Source organism: Glycine max, chromosome 15 (genome assembly GCF_000004515.6).
Source record: "Glycine max cultivar Williams 82 chromosome 15, Glycine_max_v4.0, whole genome shotgun sequence".
Taxonomy (NCBI): Eukaryota; Viridiplantae; Streptophyta; class Magnoliopsida; order Fabales; family Fabaceae; genus Glycine; species Glycine max.
Window position 1 is genome coordinate 21602779 of NC_038251.2, and position 17131 is coordinate 21619909.

The window sequence follows — 17131 nt, forward strand, 5'->3', positions numbered from 1 at the left end:
ACCTTAGTGAGAATACAATATCAAGTTGTTCATGATTCAAATCCTGACCTTGGATATGAAATAAACCCCATTGAAAGGAAAATACTTATTGATAACGATTGTCAAATCGCTCCTAAACAAATAAAACTAGGAAATTCTATAATATAGGATTAACCTAGGTCAACTCAAAGATCCAATTCATTTTGGTTCCTACTTCAATTCACTTATAAACAGCAAAGAGAATTTTGATGAATAGTTTGTAGGCAAATGTAAAGGAATGTGAAAACACAAAACAAAGATGAACAGAACAAAACAAAACAGAATACAAATCAAGTTTAATAGCATAAATTCAATTCACCAAACCAATGTAAATCGAATCATCACACTTATTACAAATGATGTTCAGAGTGTGAAAGTTCAATCAAATGCATTATAGATAATTCAATCAAATCAATCCCTAAATTGTTTGAGATCACAAATTAGGTTGGAAAATCATCCAAATAATCTGTGATTAAATTTTGAAATTAGGAAATGAATCCATAATCTAATCCATTTTCAATCCTAAACATAATTATAATCATGAAAAAGATATTTTTCTTAGCTTTCTAGGGACTACTCACACACTGCATTTGGAGTTTTGTAGTGTCCTATAGACCCTACACAAGGCGGATATGTCAAGTAAACACAAAAATCCGAAAATAAGCCACAAATATCAGTTGAGTTCAATCATTTGTCTAAGACCAAAACTGAGTTAAGGTAAAAAAATAAGAGTCAACAAGAGGTCAAATAAGCTACTAAGAATGAAAAAAAATACTAAACTACAAATGCTTAATCACTTACCTTATGCGACTTCCCGATAGAGATTATAATCCCAGACTCATGGTCTCCAGAAGTGGATACTTCAATCAATAATTAAAAAAAGTAATTTTATCTAAAGAAACGTTTTTTTTTATAACTTTTAATATTTTTTGAGATGCTACTTGAAGAAACATTTTTTTAAATGTTAACTTCAAATTTTTTATATTTAAAATATTTATTATATTTTTTAATCTTTTCAATTTAAGCTAAGATTTTATTAGACTTTTCTTATAATAATTTACCATAACTATATATATATTAAGATCTTATTCACAATATATACTTCAGTAAATTAAATTCCAAAGTATTTTTTTTATAAGCGAACAATCGACAAAATATAAAGAAAAAAAAATGAAGTGGAAGTGTATGTAAATTTAATGATAAAATATGTTCTTCGTTCTTCTTTAAAACATTATCTATATAAAATATTAAAAGCGGTGCATTTGAAAATTAATATTAAAAAGACCAAAAATGATCAAATGGTTCTAAAAAGACTAAAAATTCGAATTTCTATAGAAAAAAAAACTCATATTTTTACCTTAAACTAAATTCAAATTAATCAATAAATAATTTGGGTTAATTAGAAGGCATAAAATAAAAAGGTTGGAACGCGGTGAAGTTTCGTAATCCGCGTATTCAAGGAAGGAAGGAAGTTATTATAAGCAGACTTGAATTTGAAGGCCAAATCAAAATATTGGTATAGCCGCGAGCGAGGTTTCGTTTCGTTCAGTTCACACATTCTAATCTCTATCGATTCCTCTTCCATTTTCTCAATTCACTACACCCCAGGTATGATTTTCTTATTCTTCGATTCTTCTCAGTTTCTTTCACATTTCCGCCAAATTTCTTTCAATTTTATCATTATTATTATTATTATTTCTTGGGGTTTCTGGGTGAGGTTTTTATGGTTTGAGAGAGTTTTTGATTTGTTTGAATATGCAAAGATTAAAAATTTCAGGGCAGGGCATATATCTTGTTATGAATTCTCTGTTTTATGGGTTTGGGATTGGAATTGTGTAAGATTATGTGGCACTGAGATGTTAAAAATGTTGCTAATGTGTGTGTTTGTGACTTTGCAGTTTATGGGAAGCCAACTTGTGTGTAATGGGTGTAGGAACATCTTGGTTTACCCTAGAGGAGCAACCAATGTTTGCTGTGCATTGTGCAACACCGTTACCTCTGTTCCTCCTCCTGGTACGTCCCTTTCGTTGTTTTTTTTTAATCAAGATTTGAGAAACTTTCTTGCTCCATGTTTAGTTTGTTGGATTAGTTTCACAGTTCACACTTGGATTGAGTGGTGTAAGTGTAAGCCATCTTAGGTGTGGAATAGTAGGTAATTGATTAACTAAATGATAAAATTACTTTATTTTATATCTCTCATGCATGGATACTTTAGCATTGGTGATGAAATGCTACTGTGCTTGAATTGGATGCCGATATGCATTTGTTATGGCATCCATCGTATCACAACTTGGCTGCATTTTTTCTTCTGTTTGACTACGATTATGCTTTTTTAATAAATTCTTCAAGAGATTGAAGATCAATGATGATGAAAAATCAATAGAAATGTTAGCTATATGCTTTTATTAAGATAAAAAAAATCAAGAAATTGTGTGTGTAGCTAACATTGGCATATTATTTTAAAAGATACTCTGTGTGTGTGTGTGTGGAGAGAGCTGGAGACAGAGATAAACTGATAAGAAACTATGCATTCAGCTTGATTAAGTATTCATTAACATGTATTGGACTTTAACTAAATGGTTACATCTGGGGGAACCTTTAATTTCATGTTGCCCGTGCAGGAATGGACATGTCACAACTTTATTGTGGAGGCTGTACGACATTGCTAATGTACACACGTGGTGCTACAAGTGTGAGATGTTCCTGCTGTCACACTATTAACCTTGTACCAGTACTAGGTACCTACCATATATTTCTCTGTTGCCAGATTTGTGAAGCTTATTAGCTCAATATTTATTTTGCTCTACTAAATGCTGATTTGCTTGACAAACTATTTACATTTATAAACTGTAACAGTAGTGATGTTTTGGTGGTTTTCTTGATCATGAAATATGCTTAATTCATTGATGGTGATCCCAAATCCTGGTATTGGATTCAGCAGGGGAGCAGTGAGGGGATCCTTTTTTCCTTTCCTCATTACCTTGCTGTTGGAATAGGCCATATGTTGATTTGAAATGAACTCAAGAATGTAAACCAACTGTTTGTGCACATATTTGAAAATGTATTCGTTACTAAAAGAATAGGCTGTTTGGTGAAGGATCATGAATGACTTTTATATCTTTAAGCATCTCTTCATGCAACAACCCTTTGGGCTTAAAGTTTGGACATTGTACAAGCCCACTCTCTAGTCTCTACCTTGTGCTGAAATTCAGTTTATTTTATTTAGAAGAGTGGGAGTGACAATAATTGAACCCTTGACTAATTTTGCATAAAGACTCTGATACATGTCAACTACCAATTCTCCTAAAAGCCTAATGAGTTTAGTAAACGCTCATGAATGGTTTTTATATCTTTATCTAGTACAAATTGTAAACACAAAAAATATCCAGCAAACCATATCTAGGTAGCAGGAAAATGAACAAACTTGAATGCAAACCTTGTGGTTCTCCACAGCTTTCTTTTTGATTTGTAACTATCATAAGATTATAATTTTCTTCTGATCATTCCCAACTTTCTGGTCAAAATTCTATTTAATAAATTTCATAAAACATTAATGAAATGCCACAACCACATATGTTGTTATTAAACAAATAATTATGATCAACTGTCTTAGGGAAGACCTAATGCCGGATTTAAACCCTTGCAATTCTCAATTTCCTTAGCTAAGCCAACTCTTCCCATGCCCTTATCACTTTTTAGAACCTAACAGTAATAATTCTGGTCAAACATGCATTGTTTCCAACTTTAGAACCTTAATTTTTTATATTCTCCTTTTTGGAAACTATTTATGATAGTACTGACTCCTTAGTACTAGGAAAATGCTCAGCTGACAAGGAAAAAATAGTTTGTGCTAGCTTTGATATAGAGCTGATGCTATAAGCTATAAAGTAAACTGTATAAATTGAGGTCAACAGTACTACCATGCATATTTACATTCTTCTTTGAGTAATATTTCATCCAAATTAAATTAATGATCCAAATTAGCTCAATGCATGGAATTGCTTGCTGCATGCAGACCATGAAAATGAAAAAGGTCTATCAACAGTTGTAATATTTGTCAAGAACCAACTACCCTGTAAGCATATTAGTTAGTCCCAAATAGTGGTGTGGAGTGGCTGCTCCCCAAAAACGCTAAAGCGGGATAGCAGATAGCAGAGCTACTGCTATTTTGAATCCTAAAATGTACCTGAAATTAAAAACATTCATAGTTAATGATTAAAACATATTAATAACATATACAAAAAGAGTTTTATAACCAAATGCATGCCAAATTGTCAATTGTCAATGACAAAATAAAAGTGGTCAACTAAATATTCAAAATCAAATACAATGCTAATATCTATCATCAATCTTCATTTCCAAGGCCAGCTATCTCTTCATCATCAATCGCCTCTTTGAGTGCATTTGGGATCGAGCAGTTCATCTAGCTGACTAGCTTCTTTGTGGTGTTCTGCTAGGAGGTGTCTTTTTCAGATCTTCAGGTAGATTGACATGTGTCACATGTTTCTTGTTCTTAATTCTTGTTTTTTCCCTTTTATTCCTTGAGGATTTCTTATCCTTTTTGTACCTCTCTTTTCTCTCTTAATAAACCTTTATTTATAATAAAAAATAAAGTCAAACAAAACAAATCAACAAATAATGTCAAGTTAGTTCACAACCTGAAAATCACAAAACTAGAGTGACATCCAGATTCAGTTGAATATAAACATGACCCAAAACCTGGATTAATGTTAATTTGATTTTGTATTTTATCCTTCAAGACAGTTTGTATTGGTGAATGCTGTCATCAATTGACAGAGCTCTGTAATAAGGTTATTTTATGCACAAAATTCTACTGCATAAACTACAGGATGTTGGGTGTTTGATGTGTCATTTAATAGGTTTCATTTTCTTTATCTTATGTCTTTCCAATGATGAATTCCTTGTTTTACTGTAATATTTTTTGCTTATTAATTTGCTTAAATATTTTACTGATTTATTGTTGATGGGCTGTGTCTTCATCAAAAAGAATCTAATCAAGTCATTCATTGTACGAACTGCCGGACAACACTCATGTATCCTTATGGAGCTTCCTCAGTAAAATGTGCAATTTGTCGCTATATTACTAATGTCAGTGTAAGTATACATTAATAGAATGATTAATGTGTTGCATGTTCACTTTCTATTTTTACAAATGCGTTAGAACTCTTAAAATTAAATTGACATGAGTTTTGTCACATGATTTGGGGTTCATTTTGCTGTAAATTTAGGTGGCTTTCTGTTGCAACGTGAATCAGAATCCTTATGTGATAAATTTGTAGCTAGAAATTTGTGGTTGATTGGATTTGTAAAGTAATATGAGTGTAATTATTTGACTATATTTGGAATTTTAAATCTGATATATCCTCTTATCACTGAAAATTGTTTTGAGAACCCAGAAGCTCTAGTTAAATTTGTTGTTCAAACTCCAAAACATCTTTCCTTCCTAGGGGCTGTTATCTGATTCAACATTGGACACAAGTTCGGATTTCTGCGCCTTTTACATGTTATAAATGACATGAAAATCTTGAAATATGATGCAAATGTTTTGCATTTTATGTAACTTTTCTGACTAAGTTTTTCTACCATTTAATGGGTTCTGCTTCTTCTGTAGATGACGAATGGAAGGCTTCCAATTCCTGTACAGAGACCAAATGGAACAGCCAACTCTGGAACAGTATCTTCTACTTCATCGGTATGCCTTTCTCCTTTTCTTTTGGTGATTCTGTTAGAGCAATTGTTGCATTCTTGTTATGATACCTGATACGTCATTTTATTAGCTGCAGTCAATGCCTCATTCTCAGAGCCAAACTGTCGTAGTAGAAAATCCCATGTCTGTTGATTCGAGTGGGAAATTGGTAATTACTACATCTTTTGCTTTTTGGCTAGTTTTGGATGCATGTTTGACTTAAGTATGTTTTAGTCAATGAAAATACGAAGTCTCTTTTTTTTTAATCCCTACTTAAATTTTATTTATTTTTAATTCTTATATATGACAAGAACACTAATTTTTTAATCCCTTGCTGGTGACTGGAAACACTTTTTATTTATTTATAATTTTTAAGAATTAAAAATAAGTAATTTAAATAGACTAATGAAAAAAAAAATAGTGTGTTTAGGGACTAAAAATATTCTTTAGCTTATAATTTTTTTTTACTTTATTTCACTAATTTTTCTGTGATTTTTAGCAAAGCAAGATTTTCTCACTGGTAAGAATTTGATGTCAGGTGAGCAATGTTGTTGTGGGCGTTACAACAGAGAAGAAATGATACTTGTCACATTATCATGTTATACAAGTGTAAAGAGAACATTATTTGATTCATCAGCTGCTGGTGCTCAAAGATATTGTTCGTATATGTGACTTTGCAGCATAGAAGTTAAAAATATTTTTGTTCTAAACGACATTTAGACTGATTTAATTTACGTATATGAATACGAGGACAAGTGGAAAGGGCACAAAACTTGTCATTTGTGCAATTGCCTAGGTCCTCTTTTTGCTGTAGTTGGATCACAGGGTTTTTCACATCTCGAATTACAAGTCGTAGATGCACATTTGTTTCCTCTTCTTTGGTGACTTGATTCGTATATTCAGATGTGTTAATAATAGTTTTATTATGCAAGCATATAACCTGATAAGGTGCCTAGAGTCAACTGGCGCAGAAATACAATATCGACCTGCTTGAACATTAAGTATGAGTAATGAAGTACTTATAGGAGAAGAAAATTAGAAAGAAAAATGAGATTTTTTTTTTCCTTTTGTTAAAATTAACTTGTACACAAGTTAAAAATCAACTTTTGGATAAATTAATGGAGTAAATAGACATTTTGGTCCTTGACTTTTGATTCCTTTTGTAAATTAGTCCTTATCTTTTTGAAATGTAAAAAATAGTTTCTACTTTTGCATATGTTTTACAAAATAATTATTGTTGTTAAATTTAAAAGTAACGCTATTAGTGAGGTGCATTATTGACAATTTAATGTCACATAGACTATGCAATGTGATAAATTGTCTCAGATTGTGACACATAGACTGGACTTTGATGCAAAATTTAAAAAGTAGTCAAATATTTTCTTCTTCACTTGCTTCTTTTTCCTCAAATTAGGGTTTCTAAAGCTTCTCTCCTCTTAATTCTAACATGATGAAGTCTTAAGTGTGTGTGTTTCTCCTTGGTCTTATTTGTCCCCCTTACTCTATCTTTTTTCTCCCCCCACTCCATCTTCTTCCTAGTGGGCTTTGATTTTTCCATGTCTGCAAGTGGCAGCTCTTCTGCATTTTCTGATAGAACCATTCGCCAATGCCACCATAGAAGACGTGCAGCTATTCGAACTGCAAGAATAAGGAGGAATCCAGGAAGGTTATTCTATACTTGTGCATTGTCCCAAACAGACCCGGACAACTGTCAATTTTTTCAATGGGTTGAAGAAGAAAACCAAATTTCTAATTTTTCTTCTATCACAAGAGAATCAATGATAGTGACTGATTTGAACCTACAAATTGAAGCATTGCAAAAGAAAATGAGAAATTTAACAAGCATTGTGTTGTTAGGTTTTTCAATTTTAACTATAATGTTAGTTTTAGGGGAAATATATTTTAGGAAAAAATTGTAAAAGTATCTTCTGATATTATAAGTGTTGTTTTGGTGAATAAATATTGTGAATGAAGTTCCTCCAATTTTTGTTACTATTGTCAGCTACTTTGCAATTCCTCAAGTTTTTCATTTGAAATTTGATTTGGGTCTATCTACTGTCAATTACTTTGCAGAACAATAGAATGATGCTCAACTTGATCAAATATCATATAATTGGTTATACTTTTCTGGTGTTGATTGTGTTGATGTTTGCTAATTAAAGGAGAAAAAAATCTAGTTTAATCAATTCACCTAAATCCACTTCAATTAAATATAATTTTATTTTTATTTATTTATCATTATCTAAACATATTCATTTATGTGTTATAAGTGCAACTTCTATTGCTTCTGGCTTTTTGCCACCTCTTCACCTTGCCTCCTTACCTCTACTCTTATGTGTTATGTGCGTGTTGATAAGCTATATGCGTCTCATTGGCCTGCTATGCATTGACAGAAAAATATAAAGATTAAGTTAGGATTAAGACCAGTGATATTCTATTAAATTGTTAATTGTTGGTGTCTACTGTTGTCAGATGTGGTACAACAGAGTAATTGCCATATTTTCTGCTTATAATGCTTCTTGGCATTTTTTATTGACAACTAGTAGAAATTTGAGTTAATTTGGCTTCATCCACATTTTAGTTGTGAATTGTGATGCGATTAAAATGAATTTAACATTGTTTTTTTATTCCAAATTGGAAAATTTCTCTTTAGAATTTACATCATTATTTCTGATTCCATTTTCAATCATGCAGATTTTGCATGAAGTCACTAGTCATATCATATTTATTTTTCTGTAAATACTAAATACTGTTATTGAAGGCGTGGTATATGGTTGTGCATGTGATATGGGTCCTTCACCTGCGTATCAGAAATCACATCAATAACAATAACAGACAAAAGGGAAAATCCTCTTCCAATTTGCTATTCCTTAATCACCATTAGATAAGTATTTTCTTTTATACAAGAATCAATCTTGCTCAAATCAGATAAGACTATTATTGTAACATCCCAATTCTTGTAATCTAGATTAAAAAGGATTGTTATTTATAAATAAATAAAGTTTTAGAAAAATGATGAGATTTTATAAATAAATAAATAAGGAGATATAATTGTTAATTAAAATAATGATTTGAGAAAAAAATAAAAAGGGTATTTCATTTATTTGTTTGATAGAAAATAAAATAGAGTTTGTTTTTATAAAATAAATAAATAAATAAATAAATAAATATAGAGTAAATAATAGGTGAGTATCCTAGGTATAAATAGTTATGTTAAGTCAGATGCCTTTTGGCCTCATTTTCGTTTTTCCCCTTCTCCTCTCAAAACTCTTTCTTTTTCCCGCAGCTCACCAAACCTGTCTTAGAAAAACGACGATCTCGGGCTCATTCACCGTTGGATCGTCGTGAAATTTGAACACCACGTTCGAAACCCAATTCCAAACATTCTCACCGTTGGGAATTTTGATATTATGTCTGAGCTTAGAGGAAAACCCTTCGCATTGTAGCCTTTTATTTTCCCGCAGAAACCCAAAACTGTCTCGGTAAAACTATGATACCGAATTCGTTAACCGTTGGATTTTCATTAAATTTGGATATGTTGTTCGAAATTCAATTGCGCACACTTACACCTTTGGGATTTTCGAGATAAGATTCGTGGAGGGAGAAAAAGGAATCACATGAAGACAGTACAAGTGGAGGTTTCAATCTCTTCTCCGTCTCTCTGAAGTTTGGGAATTCTATCGGAGCAGTCGAATGAATAACTGAAGGAATCTTAGGGAATCGCTAGAAATGTTACTATCGCTAGCTGAAGACACGTGAGTCCGCTCAGAGGTAAGGGATGAGTTTATCGCAATTGGGGGTTAGAATGAACATGTGTAGGGATCCTTAGAGAACTAAATTTGAGTTTATTTTGGGATGTTTATTGAATTATAATTTTTCTTTATGATTATGAATACAATATTATTGTGTTCTATGTACCAATTGATGTCTTGATGAGAATTGATTGATAAACTTGAGTGATCTTGATATCTTTGTGTTAACCCATGATTTTGATTAATTGATTTTGATACAATTGTGAGGAACTATTTCAGAGGTTTTACATTCCATGTTGTGATAAAATCTTTTGTATAAATTGTTACGTTGAGGTTATGAAATGATGATTCAAACTGTGAGTATGTGATAAATTGAACATGTGACAGATGATGAAATACATGTGTATTGAGATGAAATGTGTGTATTGAGTTGTGAACTATGAACTGTGCAATCACACAATTGTAAAACCCTTTAAGGGCGACGAGTATTGTGATGGGATCCACTGTGGGAACCCGACGAGTTAAAATGATTTTGAAAACAATTGAGTAGATGTGTGTATTGCATAGTTCATAGGTAAAGTGTATATGATTCATGAGGTGTGATAACATGTTAAATTGAGATTATACCATTGTGATTGGGATTAAGTGTATGTGATAAATTGAGTATGTATATGATTGAGATATATATGTGCATTGAGTTGTGAACTATGAATTGTACAATCACACGATCATAAGTCCCTTCAAGGGCGGCGAGTTAATGCTAAGTCCCTTTTAGGGCGACGAGTTAATGTTAAGTCCCTTTAAGAGCGACGAGTTAATGATAAGACCCTTAAAGGGCGACGAGTTAAAATTATTTTGAGAACAATTGAGGATTCGTGTGTTTTGTACAGTTCATAGATAGAGTCTTTGTGCTAAAATATTTTCTGGGTTGGACCTGAATCAGGAGGGAGAGGCCCTGACGGACTCTTCAGAGTGTAGGCCTTGGGGGTCACACGGTTTGAGTGCTCCTTTAAGCCTATGTTGATCCCATATGGTTGAAGCATTCTCGCAAAACATTGTAACCCTGACTGGTCTCCCTATGATATTGTCTAGTGAGAGTGACTTGACTTACTATTGTATGGTTTGTCTTGTCATGTACTCCTAGGCGTCCGACGAGGTTTTTCACTAACATGGTACCACATTGCATATAAGCTTGAGTCTTAGCATAACTGTTGCATACACTTGCTAATTGTTTATTATGAAATTGATGTGTTATTATGTCTTGATCGGGGTGTGTGATTCCTGTGTATTGTGATTGATGATTGAAAGGTGTGATTGATGGATGAAAAATGTGATTGATGAATGGCAAAGTGATGAAATAATGTGAGATATGCTAAGTAAATTGTATTTGGCTACTATATGTTGTGTTGTTTCTCTATAGTAGTTAGAAATGTGATAACTCACTCCTGGTTTGCTATTTGTGTTTGGATCCTGTGATGACCTTGAACTTTGTGTTCGGGGGAGCAGATGAATAGGTGGATGACTATGAAGAACCTCATGCTAGAGGACACGGGAACACCACGCTCTGATAGAATGTGACATTAGGATATATGTTCTATATTAATTGTATGAAACTTAGATGACCTTCTTTGTGTCGAGATGACTTTATTATTTATTTGGACAAGTTTGAATATGATGTAGAAGAAAGTGAATGTGAGCCTTTTACCCATTTGAAAAGCTTGTATTTAAAAATGTTTTAAAAATACTTTTAATTAATATTGAATTTTTATTCCTTTATTAATATATATGTGAGGGGTAGAGGGTGTCACAATTATAGACTATAAAATTCACTCTTCAATAATTTAACACACCTGTTTACCCGAAACTTAAATCTAAGATCACTATTAAGGTGAAACAATTTCATGCCAATTAATATATGGTTAGATAAGCATTACCACAAAGAAGCCTGGAGTTATTTATGACAACACTGTCACTTTCAACGCACCATTCATGCAGAATCTGTTCTTCGAAATCTCATAACTCATTAAAATATAATTAAGTCTTTACTATTAAATACACATTCAGTATACATGGTTATTATCTAAATTCCACCAGGAGCCCACAATCAAGTTGTGATCAACACCAAGTTTGTCGTAGACTATCAACTCAAGTGCAAAACGACTGCTTCAAGAACCTATTGTATTAGCTTACTATCATGCAAAAATTTGACTTTCCATGTTTCCTTAGCAACATGATGTCTAACTACTATGAAGCAATATATTTGTGTGCCTCTAGAAATACCAGATGTGGCTATATAAAGCGTAGTTTTAGCATACGTTTAAAGCATAATTATCTAAAAAATCTATACAAGTCATTAAACTATCCTAAAATCATTACCATGGAAGAAGCCTACAAATTGGTTGAAGAAATGATAAAACTAAAGCAAACCATCCGCCAGAGAGAAATTATCAAAGTGTCTCACTTTAGATTTAGCATTTGTGATAGTTTCATATATCTTGGTAGACTTATCTTGTGCTCTGGCCAGTGATTTCTTGCAAGCAGTCTCCTTTTTTTCCAATGCCTTCTTTTCTGCTTCACATTGTTCCAATTCTCTCTTGACACTTTCAATGATCTTTTTGCTGACATACTTTTCTCCTTTTAGCATGGCAAATTGATTAAGAAGTTTCCTTGCCTCAAGTATCTCTTCCAGTCTCAAGATAAGCCATTCAATGTTCACTTTCATATCTTTAATATCAGGGCATTATAAGAGAAAGAGAAGAAACAAGACATTAAATCATCAGAAACATCATGAAAGCCACCTCACACACTTAACATGTCACCATAGCCAGATTTCATGTGCGAGTGATTACTATTAAGATTATCTAAATCTAAATAATATACACCATTGCAAAAATGACAATTCCTTGAGTTTTCGATACTATTTGGTGAAAAGAATAGCTATATAAGAACAAAAAGGTAATATCCCTTGAAAATGGTAATGTAGCAAATGAGTACACATAAAAACATAAAATGTGTCAAATAGCTTACTCATGAGACATGTCGATTTCTCTAATTACTATATGTAAAATATTTGCAAATATTGAACTTGTCCCCCTTTTATTTTATTTTGCTCCACTTCTTCTCATAAGTAATAGATTGGGCTAAAGGATTAGGCATCATGCTTCTTTTTACAAAGTCCGGACTGTCCATTAACCCCATTTATCAAAAGTGTTCAAGTAATAAAACGCATAATTCTAGCTGTATAGCTTCTTGAAGTTAGTGAAGTAGCAAATGTCTGAGAAATTGAAAAACCAATCAGGGAAGAAAAAAGCACTAAAAGTAATGGTCATTCCTTGTTCTCTCTCTAATTCGAAGTTCAAATACATGAAGCTCCAGCTCCAAAATAATGTGTAAATTATAAGAGAAAGAGAAGAAACATGACATTAAATCATGTGATTATTTTTCAAACTCTACAAGCTGTTGTAAGGTTTAACAGTGGTCTTAGTCCATATCAATAGTTCCTTACTATCATGGAAATTGTATAGATGCAGAGGAAATTGCTAGCAGAAATTGCTCCAAAGCCTGCATAAAAGCTCCAACACCTGAGCAGAAAAATGCTAGCAAATTTCATTTGACACTTCCTAAAACAGAGAACCAACATGGCCCAACCATAATTTCATTTCACAGACCAAAGCATATGATGCGCGCATGCACCAGTGCATGCTAGTTACAAGCAATCCTTCAGCAGGGCAAGCTTTCACACCATATAAAACTTTCACACCATAAACCAAAATGGATAACTCAAGCTTTCATAGATAAGTACCATAATGTTTAATCGTTCAAGCTTTCAAATTTAAAGTACCAAAGTACACAACATAAACTAGTACCTACTGAATATAAATTAGTCATATCCAACTACACATCCTAATAACAAAATAAAACAAGAAATGGGTCTTCACTTTTCTTCATTTTTATACTGAATGTTTATCAGCAGCCTTCCTTCTAGTGAACTTTGGTGTTGGCATGAAAAGTGATGCAAGCTCCATTGGAGCTTGTAGGCCTAGGATCTTCATCATCAATGGATTCCTTTGCTTCTTGGAAGATGAATGGCAGCAGAATAGAAAAGGAAGAGAGAGAAGAGACGCCACTTCAAGGAGAAGATGAGTCTAGAAGAAGCTCACCACCATAGGAGGCCATGAATAAGAGCTTGGAGGAAGAAGGAGATGAATGAAGGGAGAGGGAGAGAAGAGCACGAAATTTTGTGCTCCAAATGAGCTTTGAAATCTGAATTTTAATATTCAAATGATCAAAGTTGAAAAAAATGCACACACATGACATCTATTTATAGCCTAAGTGTCACACAAAATTGGAGGGAAATTCATATTTCACTTGAATTTGAAATTGAATTTGTGGAGCCAAACTTTGGAGCCAAAATTTCACTAATTATGATTAGTGAATTTTAGTTATGGTTCAGCCCACTAATCCAAGATCAATTCCAAGATTCTCCACTAAGTATGCTTAGGTGTCATGAGGCATGAAAAGCATGAAGGACATGCACAAAGTGTGACTATATGATGTGGCAATGGGGTGTAGTAAGCAAATGCTCACCTCCCCCTCTAAAATTTAATTGGATTGGGCTTCTACCAATTCAATTAAATTTATTTCCAACCACACACATCAAATATCCACTTAGTGCATGTGAAATTACAAAACTACCCCTAATACAAAAACTAGTCTAGGTGCCCTAAAATACAAGGGCTGAAAAATCCTATATTTCTAGGGTACCCTACCTACAATATGGAGCCCTAAATACAAGGACCAAATATAATGACATCCTAGTCTAATATGTACAAAGATAATTGGACCCAACCTTGGCCCATGGGCTCAGAAATCTACCCTAAGGTTCATGAGAACCCTAGGGCCTTCTTCAGCAGCTCTAGCCCAATCTTCTTGGAGCCTCTTGCTCATGGTTCTAGTGATTGGTCCATTCCTAGGGAGGATTGCATCAAAAAGTAAGGGTACTGTTGGTGGGCCATCCACAACAGGTGCGTCTACTATTAAAGTGTCTGAAATGTTCTTTTGTTTGGGTCTTCTTATGTTTAGCTTATACCTTGCTACTGGTGGAACATCAACAATAGGTGTAGGGACCTACATGCAAATGAAAAACATGAATAACACTTGTAATATATAGAAACAAATTGGCTAGTCTTAGGAGAACAAAATATTTACCATGAACTCCATGTCACTATCTTGTGAAAAATTAGGCTGAGATAAATTAATCTCCACCGGACCTTCTTGAACATGAGCATCAACTTCTTAAGCCTCATTCAAAGCTTACTCATCTTGAGCTAGTAGGTTGTCATCCTGATTTGAAGTTGGTAGTGCAACATATTTCTTTGGCCTAATAGGAACTCCAATATTTTTGCAGCTTTTGATGTTATGATTAGTTTGGCCACACCTTCCACATGTAAAGTCAGGAAATTTCCTCTTTACCCTATGTCCTATGACATTGTCTTCATCTGCATCTCTCCTTCTATTTTTCTTAGGCCTTCCTCTTTGAACCTTTTTATGTGGTGGAACAGGTTGTGCATACTGTGTCTGGGCCCAATATTGTGGTCCTTGGACTGGCTGAATAAAATGGTGATATGTCTTATTATAAGCCTCTATGGACAGCCAGTCATGACACAAGTCCTTAGGCTTGCCTCCTTTGTGACTTATTGCTGTAATGGGATGTCGGCATGGCATCCCTACATCAAGGTTGTAAAATCAGGACACATGTAGATTACAAATGAAAAAAAGAAAAATTGTACAAAACATAACCTGTTAGTTGCCAAACTCTACAAGTGCATGTTCATTAAGCTAAATTGACCTCAACCTTTTTCCCCCACATGTGGACCTCATATCTCACGCCCATGTTATCACCACATCAAATTGGAGTCCATTGATTGGCAAAATGAATCTCCTTTTCTAGTCTTTTGTATTGAACTGGAGATAAAGGTCCAGGTTTTCCAGAAAGTTTAACCTTGTGGGAAGCTATGGTTCTCATGATGTAACATCTAATTTCTTCAAGCATGGTGAGAATAGGCTTGCTTCTATACTGCAGAATCTTGGCATTGAAGACCTCACATGTGTTGTTGCATATGTTGTCCACTTTGGGTATTGTACTGAAATGGGCTTTTGTCCATGCTTCTATATTGCAGAATCTTGGCATTGAAGACCTCACATGTGTTGTTGCATATGTTGTCCACTTTGGGTATTGTACTGAAATGGGCTTTTGTCCATGCTTCCTTGGGCCATTTATTCAAGCATTCCCAAGCTTGCAAGTTGATTGTCTTCAAATGCACCATATGGCCTTCAAACTCAGCAACGGTAGTCGAATTTGCACATTGCCACACTATTCCTTTAATCCTTTAAGTTCCTTGCTTTTCCATTTCTTAATAAAATTTTTCCAAAGATGCAAGGCACAAAATCTATGAGGTGCACCGGGCATGACTTCCTGTAAAGATGAAATAAGTCCCTGGAAAAATAAAACAGTTTAGTAAATATTTCAAAGTAGTCCCTAACTTATGTCATTAACTGCAATTAAATCCATAAATTATGATAATAATTGCAAACCAGTTCACGTCATACCTTTTGCATGTCTGACATGAAATTCCACCTATTCTGTACGTAATCTCCAAGATCTTCATGCAACAAAGTTAAAAACCATTTCCAATTGTCTTTGTTATCCACGTCCACCGCAACATAAGCAATATCAAAGATGTGGTTATTGCCATCAACCCCAACAATAGAGAGCAAGTTTCCTCCAAATGCACTTTTTAGGAAACATCCATCTAGACTTATGAATGGTCTACATCCAGCAACAAACCCCTTTTTACAGCCAACAAGACAAATATATAGCCTCTAAAATTGTGGTGGACCTTCTGGACTTGGCAATGTGTTGATCTTAATTGTTGACCCAGGATTGCTCCTCAACAACTCATGTGCATAGTCAAATACTTTGGCATATTGTTTCCTCTCACTCCCTTCTACTAGTTGCTTTGCTTTTTTCATGGCTCTCCACATCTTTGTAACTTCAATGTGAACTCCAAACTCTTGCTTGAAATAATCCAAAGCTTCAACACATTTAAGGCTTGGCTGGATTCTGAGTTTGGCCTCAAGTTTGCTGACCACCCACTCTCTATTTGCTTGTTTGTTCTTGATTTCTCTGCAGCATTTATGCTCATGTTTAAATGACTTGATTTGAAAACAGTTTTTGTGTTCATTCTTTGCACAGTAGATCTCCCAATCACAACATGCCTTCTTGCATTTTGCTCTAACCCTCTGTTTATCATTCTTCTTCCACCTGAACTCCCTGCCTATGAATATGCTATACTCCCTCAAGGCAGATTTAAATTCAGCCAGAGTACTAAACTCCATCACTACTTCCAACTTCATTTCACCAAATCAACTACTTTCATTGTATTGAGGATAAACTTTGTGAACATCCTCATCTTCATCATCACTACTAATGGGGTTTTTGAGCTCCTCTGAATGATAGCCATCTGTTTCATATTCAACTTCAACTTCCTTCCTCATACAAGAGAAGTCTATAAACCATTCATCCTCATCATTGTCATCTTCATCATCAGGATTACCAACATCTTTCTCTTCACCACCACCAACATCTCTCTCT

The 17131-nt window shown here is 33.8% G+C and overlaps 2 protein-coding genes across 5 annotated transcripts; one reads left to right on the plus strand and one right to left on the minus strand.

Moving 5' to 3' along the window:
* Positions 1 to 1454: 1454 nt before the first annotated feature.
* On the plus strand, positions 1455 to 6600 carry LOC100792570 (protein LSD1). 4 transcript variants are annotated; one of them, XM_006597858.4, is made up of 7 exons: positions 1455 to 1626; positions 1917 to 2031; positions 2640 to 2756; positions 5027 to 5127; positions 5651 to 5731; positions 5817 to 5894; positions 6264 to 6600. In XM_006597858.4, the coding sequence occupies exons 2-7, from the start codon at positions 1920 to 1922 to the stop codon at positions 6303 to 6305; spliced, it is 531 nt and encodes a 176-aa protein (XP_006597921.1). In that variant the 5' UTR covers positions 1455 to 1626; positions 1917 to 1919; the 3' UTR covers positions 6306 to 6600. The 4 variants fall into 4 exon arrangements, with proteins under 4 accessions (XP_006597921.1, XP_006597920.1, XP_006597922.1 ...); XM_006597857.4 differs by having other exon boundaries at positions 1457 to 1626; positions 5027 to 5133; XM_006597859.4 differs by having other exon boundaries at positions 1458 to 1626; positions 5823 to 5894.
* A 9250-nt stretch (positions 6601 to 15850) lies between these two features.
* Positions 15851 to 16875, minus strand: LOC112999595 (uncharacterized). Its single transcript, XM_026125910.1, has 3 exons — positions 16415 to 16875; positions 16087 to 16306; positions 15851 to 15973 (listed from the first exon to the last, which is right to left on the minus strand). The coding sequence occupies exons 1-3, from the start codon at positions 16873 to 16875 to the stop codon at positions 15851 to 15853; spliced, it is 804 nt and encodes a 267-aa protein (XP_025981695.1).
* Between the last annotated feature and the right edge of the window lie 256 nt (positions 16876 to 17131).

Bases quoted from the DNA above. Each gene is read 5' to 3' on its own strand.
- LOC112999595 (XM_026125910.1), bottom strand. From the start codon at position 16,875: ATGGAGTTTAGTACTCTGGCTGAATTTAAATCTGCCTTGAGGGAGTAT. The intron at 16,307-16,414 runs GTCAACAATTAA...TGCTGGATGTAG, and splicing joins TTGTTGAGGAGCAATCCTGG to ACCATTCATAAGTCTAGATG. The intron at 15,974-16,086 runs GTATGACGTGAA...TTATTTTTCCAG, and splicing joins TCATGTCAGACATGCAAAAG to GGACTTATTTCATCTTTACA.
- LOC100792570 (XM_006597857.4), top strand. From the start codon at position 1,920: ATGGGAAGCCAACTTGTGTGTAATGGGTGTAGGAACATCTTGGTTTAC. The intron at 5,732-5,816 runs GTATGCCTTTCT...TCATTTTATTAG, and splicing joins CAGTATCTTCTACTTCATCG to CTGCAGTCAATGCCTCATTC. The intron at 5,895-6,263 runs GTAATTACTACA...ATTTGATGTCAG, and splicing joins TTGATTCGAGTGGGAAATTG to GTGAGCAATGTTGTTGTGGG.